The 11,452-nt window shown below is 35.1% G+C and overlaps 1 protein-coding gene across 3 annotated transcripts in view; it reads right to left on the bottom strand.

Annotated features, from left to right (window-relative positions):
* Positions 1-6,685: 6,685 nt before the first annotated feature.
* The window catches only part of scn1laa (sodium channel, voltage-gated, type I-like, alpha), a 35,320-nt gene continuing 30,553 nt past the window's right edge, over positions 6,686-11,452 (bottom strand). For all 3 annotated transcript variants that reach the window (XM_083536835.1, XM_083536836.1, XM_083536837.1), the window contains 3 exons: positions 10,813-10,917; positions 10,416-10,686; positions 6,686-10,321 (listed from right to left, as the gene is read on the bottom strand). In XM_083536835.1, the coding sequence (XP_083392961.1) occupies positions 9,141-10,321; positions 10,416-10,686; positions 10,813-10,917 (1,557 nt within the window). In that variant the 3' untranslated portion in view covers positions 6,686-9,140. The remainder of the gene's footprint in view (positions 10,322-10,415; positions 10,687-10,812; positions 10,918-11,452) is intronic.

Raw genomic sequence — 11,452 nt, 5'->3', positions numbered from 1 at the left:
ATTATGGTCCACACGATGGCGCCAAACTCCTGCTGTGAACTTTGCGTACACACACACACACACACACACACACACACACACACACACACACACACACACACACACACACACACAAATACATAAAAAAAAAAAATTATATATTACATATCTAAAGCAAAATATATGTACACTGTAGTACACTACCCAGAGCAACATTCATGCAATGTGTGCATTAATGCATTCAAGACTTAATACTTCATTTTTTCTCACCCATTCTATCTTCTATTCTTTCTAAATCCAAACACAAGAACAATATTTTGAATTAATGCAAACTTTGTGTAGGGCTGTGACCACGGCCAAGGACTGTCTTCAACTCACTACACTGGCGTAAGCGAGATCACATGACACAGCTCTGAAAGGAAGTCAAATGCTGCACAAATGCCTGGGGCTCCCATTTGACTGTAATGATAATCATACCGGAGATCTGTACTAATAAAAGAAAACCCATTTGTTATAGTGTGCATTAAAAATAAAACAGATTGGACAAGGGCTTGGGGCCAAAATAATTTATTCCACAACTATTTCATTCATTTATTTTTAGTAACTCCTTTATCTTGGTCATTATTCTATTCTGGGAACACTATGTGAAAATTCAGTGAGCACGAAATGACTAAATTCTCATCGGCATATATTTAAACAGTGTGCAAAAACTGGAGATTCTAGGGGAAAACCACATGATCACAGAGATTCAAACAGGCTGTGACCTGAGTTTGGGATTAGGGCAGGTATGCCGCAGCAGTGAGATGGCAAACATCAATCAAACATCAACTTTTTACTGTTTAAAGGTGAAATATTTAGCTGTGACTGACTGACTTGTTTGACTTTTACAGTATGTCAATCACTTCTAACTAACCCTGCAGTATGTGGAACGGAAATGTTGCTTTTTCCCATTAAGACAATGAGCATTACACAACATTTTGGCAATACTGATAATGAAATCTAAACACTGGTTGCCTAGAATGGACGAGAACAACAGAGGGGCTGGAAATTATGAGCTCAGTCCAAAAAAAAGAGGTTTGCCTGCATGCTGTTCAAATGGAATCCCTACCCTGTCAGATATCATTCCGAACATGCACTGGCATATAATCATTAGCCTGGGCACAATTAATCAATTGTGCAAATAATCACATTGTTATTGACCTCGGATTGTGGGACAAAACATGGTACTGTGTTTCTGTTAATGAGTTGCACGTCTTATTTATGCATGTATATATTGACCATAATTGCCAATATATACATGCATAAAATAGTGGACATATACTAGTATATATAAACTTTGATACCGTTTTACAAATGAGCAGTTTTATGTCAGCTATCTGGCCTTTATGCCAGATCATGAGCATGATTAAATCTACCAGATCAACTAACAGTAAAGGACCTGATCAATATCTGTTTGGATTGAGATTAAAAGCATTACATATTATATCCCCTAAAAGATCTGTAAAACACAAAGCACATATCTGGTGGTCAGAGGCCTCTACCAAATGGCTCTCTTCCTGTATGTGGCTTGCTCCATTGTGGCTTTTCCTTAGAGCATTTGAAGAGGGTGGTTTACATACTATTATGTGTAGAACAATTGCCCTGCCCCTTGCCCAAGTGTTACTAGGAAATCCATTCTGGTAAACTTTAAAGAATGACTGTCAAAGGTAATGCACACAGAAACCTGCAACTTTTAAGATGCAATTAAAAAAAAAGAGTCATTTAAAGAGTTACTGGAAAGTGTATTTAAATCATTTCCGTATGTATGACATTCACTCTTACAAACACCATTAACAAAAGATAAACTTTTGTGCATTAGTGGTTAGAATCACAATGGCTAAACAGCATGTTTGTAAGGCTTGCAAATGGAGCCTGGTGTGGGACTAATTGACTAATTTCAAATAACTCAAGCAGAACTGTGGCTTAGGAACAGCATACTGGATAGGATTCCAGTGTGCTCTCAAAACACCCATGATCCTACATGAAAAAAACTCCACAAAATTTTATAAATATTTCAGTGAGATTCAGGCTGACATAATGATGTAAGGGTGTAATGGTACACAAAATTCCTGTACTTTTTTTTTTTTAGTCACGGTTTAGTTCAATTTTGGTACATTTAGGGGCAAAACATAAAATTGCTTGTACTTTTTTAATAACGCAGGTTGTTATTATTAACATTTTTGAACATTAACAGTTTACATTTTGAAAACAATTTTAAATATAATGCCTGCTTAGTTAAATAATATACAAAATAATATTTTATAATATTTAATAAAAATAAAATATATACAATGCAATACTCTTTTTTATTATGTAATTAAACTGATTTACTTGGCAAATTAAATCGATTAAATCAATTTTATAAATCAAAAATACTAATTAAATTGTTTACATTTGGGTAAGACAGATGTGTAAATAAGTGTTTGTGTGTGTGTGTGTGTGTGTGTGTGTGTGTGTGTGTGTGTGTGTGTGTGTGTGTGTGTTACATTTAATAAAATATTTTTTAAGGATATGATCTACTGAACTGTTCTACAAATGACTTTTATTTACTCCCCCAATATGCAGAATTTGTTACACTATGAGTCTCTACCACATTCTACAGTTTTTTTGTCGAAATTAGTGATAATGAGTCCATAAATTTATGTTGGATTTCTGGTGTTGTAGCACATTCACCGTAATGTTTGAGTTATTGGCGTTACCAGAGCTTTCCAGGCATCTTATATTAATCTAGCTGTTCTTCTTGGACCGCTCTCATTAGGAAGGTCCACAGCCCACAGAAATGCCACTCCCTGGATACTTTATGTTTTTCACACAATTCTGTATAAACTCTAGTTTCTGAAATATTTAAACCAGCTTGTCTGCCACCAGCAACCAAGGAATCTGCATAATTTTATACATTGGTAATTGATGATAACTGAGATGAGAATGATATTAATATAATTATATAATTTAATTCTTAATTCAGAGAAGGATTTAGACTAGAATTGATAGTAGCATCTGTAAAGGTGTAGTTCTTTTCTAATAAGTCACAGAAACTGTGCATGTGTTATACACCACACTTTCATTTGTATCATTTACGTTTTATCACTGTGTGGCATCCCCTCTTCTTTTTATAACAGTCTGCAAATGTCTGGGGACTGAGGAGACAAGTTGCTCAAGTTTGGGAATAAGAATGTTGTCCCATTCTTGTCTAAAACAAGCTTCTAGTTGTTCAACTGTCTTAGGTCTTTTTTGTCGCATCTTCCTCTTTATGATGCGCCAATTGTTTTCTATGGGTGAAAGATCTGGACTGCAGGCTGGCCATTTCAGTACCCGGATCCTTCTTCTACGCCATGATGTTGTAATTAATGCAGTATGTGGTCTGGCATTGTCATGTTATAAAATGCATGGTCTTCCCTGAAGGAGATGACGTCTGGATGGGAGCATATGTTGTTCTAGAACTTGGATATATCTTTCAGCATTGATGGTGCCTACCAGATGTGTAAGCTGCCCATGCCACATGCACTCATGCAACCCCATACCATCAGAGATGCAGCCTTCTGAACTGAGCGCTGATAACATCTTGGGTTGTCCTTATCCTCTTAAGTCCAGATGACATGGCATCCCAGTTTTCCAAAAAGAACTTCAAATTTTGATTCCTCTGACCACAGAACAGTTTTCCACTTTGCCACAGTCCATTTTAAATGAGCCCTGGCCCAGAGAAAACGCCTGCGCTTCTGGATCATGTTTAGATATGGCTTTTCTTTTGACCTATAGAGTTTTAGCCGGCAACGGCGAGTGGCACTGTGGATTGTGTTCACCGACAATGTTTTCTGGAAGTATTCCTGAGCCCATGTTGTGATATCCATTACAGTAGCATTTCTGTATGTGATGCAGTGCCGTCTAAGGGCCCGAATATCACGGGCATCCAGTATGGTTTTCCGTCCTTGACCCTTACGCACAGAGATTGTTCCAGATTCTCTGAATCTTTGGATGATATTATGCACCGTAGATGATGATAACTTCAAACTCTTTGCAATTTTTCTTTGAAAAACTCCTTTCTGATATTGCTCCACTATTTTTCACCGCAGCATTTGGGGAATTGGTGATCCTCTGCCTATCTTTACTTCTGAGAGACACTGCCACTCTAAGAGGCTCTTTTTTTATACCCAATCATGTTGCCAATTGACCTAATAAGTTGCAAATTGGTCCTCCAGCTGTTCCTTATATGTACATTTAACTTTTCCAGCCTCTTACTGCTACCTGTCCCAACTTTTTTGGAATGTGTAGCTCTCATGAAATTCAAAATGAGGCAATATTTGGCAAGAAATTTTAAAATGTCTCACTTTCAACATTTGATATGTTATCTATATTCTATTGTGAATAAAATATAAGTTTATGAGATTTGTAAATTATTGCATTCCATTTTTATTCACAATTTATACAGTGTCATATGTGTTATATATATATATATATATATATATATATATATATATATATATATATATATATATATATATATATATATATATATATATATATATAGTTATAGATATAGTTATAGATATAGTTATATATATATATATATATATATATATATATATATATATATATATATATATATATATATATATATATATATATATATATATATAATACATTATAAAATTGGAGTACATGACAGTGATTTTTTATCTGCATATTTTAATGCTGACAATAACTACAATTTACAATTTACAGATTACTGGTCCAACAGAAAAATAACAATTCATTACATTTTATTTAGACTGTATAAATGTTTAAATGTCACTGGTCAAATCACAGCTTATCTATATTTCTTTAATACTAAATAATGAAACTTTATTTTTTTAAGTTTTAGTATACTATTAAAATCCCCACAGACACAAGTACTGTTTGCCATACAAAGCTGCTAGACAAAGTAATGCCTGACGACTCCATGTAACATGAGTGTAATAAGTAGAGCAACTTCCACATTAGCATCCTCATCAACCAGTGGTCAGCCAAACAGCACAGGTCACGTTGCCTGGCAACAGCCAAGGAGAATCTGCAGCCTCACTCTTCATTTAAATGATTGTCTTTCAGATGAGCTTATTGTGTTTGGCAGTCATGCTGTTATAATAGAGGCTACTGTCTGTGATGTTGCTTTTATTTTAAATATAATCGTGTTGTGGCTACCGGTGTGACTGAAGCTCTAGTTTTGATTTATGCATGTTTTTTTTTTATTGATAATAATGTAGTATTGAAGGTTTGTGGTGGCCATTTCATGGGGAAGAGATGTCACTCAGGATGTCACTACTGACCAGAAGGTCATAAGTTAAAATCCCAGCACCACCAAAGTGCCTTTGTTAGGCCCTTGAGCAAAACCCTTAGCCCTTAACTGCTCAGTTATATCATATCTCAATTGTATGTTATGATGGAAAAATCGTCTCTGCTTCACAGCTCCACTTTTTAAATTGCACAAAAATATTAATTACCTTTTTAGTAGCTAGCAGATTTTTTTTATATTTAAAAAACACTGTATAAGCCATTGTTCCATTGATGTGCTTACCTTGCTTAGATACTAAATATCCTGATGGAGTAGTGATAGTTCATTAAAGTAGACAATAACCTGTTTGCAGACTTTATTTATCATGCATCATGCATTTAATAAAACACTTACAGTACTAATAATAACTTATGTTTAATGGTCAAGTGATTAAAATAAATGCTAGTTAAAAAAACAAGTCAACAAGTTTCCGTGTCTCTAAATGACGTGCTGCATAATTAGTCAGACTGTATGATCAACTCTTTAGATATATAAACAGGGCATTGTAAATGAGCTATTTATTTCATTGACTATATATATCTGCATTTTCCATTTGTTTGCCTGCACGCACACACGCACACACACACACACACACACACACACACACACACACACACACACACACACACACACACACACACACACACACACACACCCTCTCTCATTTCACCATTTTAGGATGAGGAGATAAAACATTTAAGTGCTCATTAGCTGCAATAGAAGAAATGGACACTTTAAAAACGGGTCTTTTCCGGCAATGTGGAACAGCCTAATGCTGATTGTGGTTGGACTGAAATGAGCATGCTGAAAGTCATAAAAAAGGGTGATTGGGAGAGCACAGGGCACTAATGCTTTCCTAATTAGGTGTGGTTAGTCACTTGAGACCGAAGCTTGTGGCCATAAAAGCATATCTCTTGCTTCAAACAGGCTATAGTGAACATCGGTTTATTCTTACATGTGCACATGGCCTGGTCTTTTTAAACTTGTGCTTTATTTGCAATAGTAATGAGTCAGCAAAATAGCATTTAACAGAACAGCCATGATTGACATTTGATGAAGCAAATGCAAAACAATTCTGCAACACACTTTTGAACTTGAATCTCCATAGTCCAATAGATTAATCTTCAAATCTTGTGTCAAACCTGGCCCAAAGATTTAAACACATTTTAATTCAGCTGAAATATATTGACGCATGATGGAGACATAGTTTTTATAGTTATGTTATCGAATATTCATTACTTATTTCTTATTCATTCTTTATTCTTATTTATTTTAAAATTACAACTACAATAACATTACAGCAACTCTTCCTGCATTATATGTGAATAATACAGGTTAATAATAATAAAAAAATAAGACAAATTCCCAAGTAACAAGACACCTTTATTCTTTTGGCTTTCTTAATCATTTGACTCATGGCAGTACCTTGCATGCAGTACAATAATAGATTACAGGCTTAAATGTATATATAAAATATCATCTATCACCTGTGCTTATGTAATCAAAACATTCATTTTTTTTAATAAACTTACATTTTTACCAGCAAACAAATGTTGGTAGTACATGTATAACACAGTTACAGAACAGGATCATAGCAGTGTTTATGTTAGACATTTATAATAGCTCTATAAGGATAAGCAGTTCAGCTTGAAATTTACAAACATAATCGATAAAATTGCATAAAAATTATTGTAAACATATGCAAGGACTTGTTGAATGTAGGTCACAATATTTCAGGCACAGATATAACCAAAGATATTCTCGATTTCAGTTGCAGACAATATTAGTGCACAGGGAGCATGCACAGTTTGCAAAGAGACCTCTTTAAATTATAAGTGAGATTTAAATACACAATACAGAAATTTAGATTACAGTCTTTGGAAGGAAGTAATTAAATAAAAAAGTGCAACCAATTGTGCATGGTGTGTATCTTAAATCCCTTTACAAATAACACACACACACACACACACACACACACACACACACACACACACACACACACACACACACACACACACACACACACATAAACTGTATAAAAGCAAAGCAAATATACAGTATATTTCAGCAATGCAATATAGGCATATTGAGGAAATAATTTCAATTTAACACATTGTTTCTTACCAACTTCCTATTTACTAGAAGCAGAACACAATTGCTTTGTTTATTATTTTCCACATCCAAGCATAATCTCTACCTTATAGAAAATATGCTACACTATTCATATCTATACAATATGCTAGTATGTATGATGGACAGATTTTTGTTGTGTGTTTATTTAAGGCAAAGAATAATTGTTTTGGAACATGTATTTATTTTAAATTACTGCTTCTGAATATTTAAATGGTTTTAATGTTCAACCAATTATTTATTATTTTATTAAAAATTAATACTTTTTTTATAATTAATGGTATGATGATGCAAATAGGCACATATACTAATGGCTTTCTAAGAGGCACACGTGAGGCATAGAGCCATCCTGAAATACTGAATGTGATACAACACTTTCACTTACTTTCTAGTCGTTACAGCTGTGTTTCACCAAAATTCATTAATTGGATATGTTCGGAATCATAATAATACAAATATGTTTTCCATGAACTTAATAATATCAATCTTGGCAAGCTAGTATGACCAATTAATGTTGGCAGGATCAAATCTGTGGCACTGCCTAAATGTAAAAGAACACAAATACCCTGGATGCATAGCAAATCCATTCAATTTTTTAAATGGACTGTGTCCAAATGCACAATCTACACTGGTATAATCAAATGCAGTTGATAGGTCAAGGTTTATATATACACGTGCTAAATGAAACTAGTCTAGTTACAGCTGGTTATGGCTGATTTTGCCAGTTTATGTTGTGTATGCAGTACACAATATTTCTAGTACGTTCATAGGCACATTTACATACATTGTCTCATTTGCTGCAACACACATATCCCTCTTTGGTTAATGTTTTGGAGGATAATTCCTGCATAAGTACCACCAATTCCCCAAGGATTTCATGAAGAACTGGCTGCTTCTGATTCACGCAGCATTTGAGAGGCTTTGTTTCAATCCTATCTCACTAATGAGTCCAACATAATGTGGCTTAATATCTCTGCTCATTAGCAAGAATGAAAAAGGTTTCATCAACTTCTTCGAAAGATAAAATTCCCTGAATTGTCCATTGTAAACAAAGTGATTCACTGGAGGTCAAACTCGAAGATTCATGAGTTCTAGCAACATCCATGTTGCAAAAACTGCACAAGGGGAAGGCATAGCTTGGAAACATGGTTGTTGTCTCACGGCAGAAACATTACACGAAGTACATGGTTTAATCGAACAACGACACAATAATGTCTGCAAAAATAACAGGAATTACAGTTGATAAACCCATATAACTTCAAATCAATCTTCTGTTCATTTTTGAGCTTCAGCAGTAGCCTGACAAAGGCATCACTGAGAGCAGGAAGTATGTCAGAAAACAGACAAATAAGGAAAAAAAAAAATCTATGAATGGTCCCAGATTGCTTGAGAAGATGCTAGAAAGCATTAAATGGCTTTCCTTTGGTGAAAAGGGAGCAACACTAAGAGTAAAACGGAAACACAAAATGTTTCTTCAAAGCAAACTCATTAGCAAGATATAAAAAAATAATAAAATACAGTAATATGATAGCAAAAAACAAGAAAATGTTTGCCACTATGGCATATATATATATATAATCACACTTTAGAAAAGAGTATAGTTGATCCATGTTCATGATTATAATATAAACATAATCATATTGTAAAACTCTATTTCTAACGTGTGGGGTTTTGTTTTATTGTATCTTTACCGCTTCTTGTTATCTTTTCCTTTTATTTCCTTTTCTCTCTTGTCTTTCTCATATTTGTTCTTACCAGATTGTGTTACACTGGCATATGATGGTGGGACAACGGTAGAGGACGATGACTCAGATTTGTCTGAAGCAGAGTGGTTGTTACATCTGTCTGTCACCACTGGGACCTTGTTTGAAACCATTCCATTCTCCTGTACTCCTTCCTTGTATGTGCTAGAGGTAATGTTTACATTCTGTCTTCTGACATGCATCCTGTAGGCGCGCTGAATGATGACAGCGGACACGTCCTCATGCTTGTGGCGAATCGTTGTAGTGATAGGCTCATAAGATTCCTTGGAAGGGTTCGATGCCATGAAACGGTCCTCCATCTGCCCACGAAGGACATCCATGTCACCACTTTCACCCAGGACACGCTTTGTAAATGCAAATAAGATATCCATGCAGTGAATTCGCTCCCCACTTACTATTGGTAAGTCCATATTAATCAGCTGGATCTTATTGGGCTTCGGAATACGCAGAGGTGGGTCGAGGGAATCAGCAAAGTCAGGTAACTGTTTGTATTCTATGAACTGTGTAGCGCCAGGATCGAATTTTTCCCACACCTCATAAAACATTTCAAAGTCATCCTCACTTAATGGCTCTGCACTCTCTTCTGTGGCCACACTGAAGTTCTCAAGGATCACAGCTATGTACATGTTTACTACAATCAAGAAGCATATTATAATGTAGCTCACGAAGAAGATGATACCAATAGCTGGGTTGCCGCAGTCACCTTTCTGTTGACTGCCAGGGTGATCCTTTTGTGGCTCACAATCAGGAGGCTTGTTTAGAATGGGTGCGAGGAGTCCATCCCACCCTGCTGAGGTAGTGATCTGAAACAAACACAGCATGCTATTGGGGAACGTCTCAAAGTTGAACATGTCATCAATTCCAGCTTCCTTCTTGACATAGGCAAATTGTGACATTGCCACAATTGCATAGATGAACATGACTAAGAAGAGAAGAAGGCCGATGTTGAATAGAGCTGGGAGAGACATCATTAAGGCAAACAAAAGAGTCCGTATTCCCTTGGCACTTTTGATAAGCCGCAGAATCCGGCCAATCCGAGCAAGCCGAACAACGCGAATCAAGGTCGGAGAAAACATGTACCTGATGACTTCAGAGACAAACATGCCTGTCAAACAGAGGAGGGACATTACAAATACATTGGAAAATATCTCCGCAAACAATTAATACAATTTCTAATCGAGTATGAAATCAGATCTTACCAACTATTGAGAGAATGACCACTACAAAGTCAAAGATGTTCCAGCCACCAGTGAAAAAGTACTGTCGAAGTGCAATCATCTTTAGAACACATTCCATAGTGAAGATTACCACAAACACCATGTTGATCTTCTTTAGATGACTGCGTATTTCTTGGGACTGATCTTCTGCTTCCACTATCATAGTGACCATATTAAGGCATATAAGTACCATAATGAAGATGTCGAAAGCTTGATTTGTTACAACATTAAAAAGAAGAGCCTGGAGCTTGTTCTAAAAACAAAAACAAAAGCAATTAGGCAAAAATAAATAATGATTTTTATGCCTATTCAGTTGTAAGTAAATATGTAATTTAAATAAATAACTAAAAACAAGTAACATTTGAGTGGAAAGTCTTACAGAAGGTCTGGGAATTGGTTTTTGTGGCTTCTTCGAACCAAGTTTCTTCATAGCGTTGTAATATTTCTTCTGTTCCTCTGTCATAAAAATGTCCTGACCTCCAAAGTAATTTGGCAGAACAAAGTTAAATTTCCAACTTATACAGTAAAATCAGTTATATACAATATAATTATTATTTTATTAAGAGCTAGACATATTAACTTTTATCAAGAGCTATTACATAACATGATGCAATTAATAGATATAATGTTTATCTATTTTAGCTATTTACAGACATGAAAAAAGAAAGTACACCCTTCTTCACTTATATGTTTTTTATTTAGCAGCACCTGGTTATTTGAAGTCATTTTTTTCCAAAGAATTTTTGTCAGATTGCTGACCCAGGTGTGCGTCTATATCATGTGAAGAAGAAAGCCATAATGTCAGATAAGCAATCATATCTGTAAAGGATCATCTGTACACCAGGAATTTTTAATTTACCATGCCACAATACGAATTGTTTTATTATTGAAGAGCATCTAAGGAGTGCACATCCCAGCAATGAACTAAAGCTTGTTAATTAATTTACTTTTTGTATATGTTTATTTGATTGTAGTGTATTTTTGTTTTGTGGATGTTAGTACAGACAATACAATTGTAT

The sequence above is a fragment of the Silurus aristotelis genome (assembly GCF_946808225.1).
Source record: "Silurus aristotelis genome assembly, chromosome: 3".
NCBI classification, from domain to species: Eukaryota; Metazoa; Chordata; class Actinopteri; order Siluriformes; family Siluridae; genus Silurus; species Silurus aristotelis.
The sequence above is the reverse complement of the archived record's forward strand: the minus strand, read 5'-3'. Positions and strand labels throughout refer to the sequence as shown.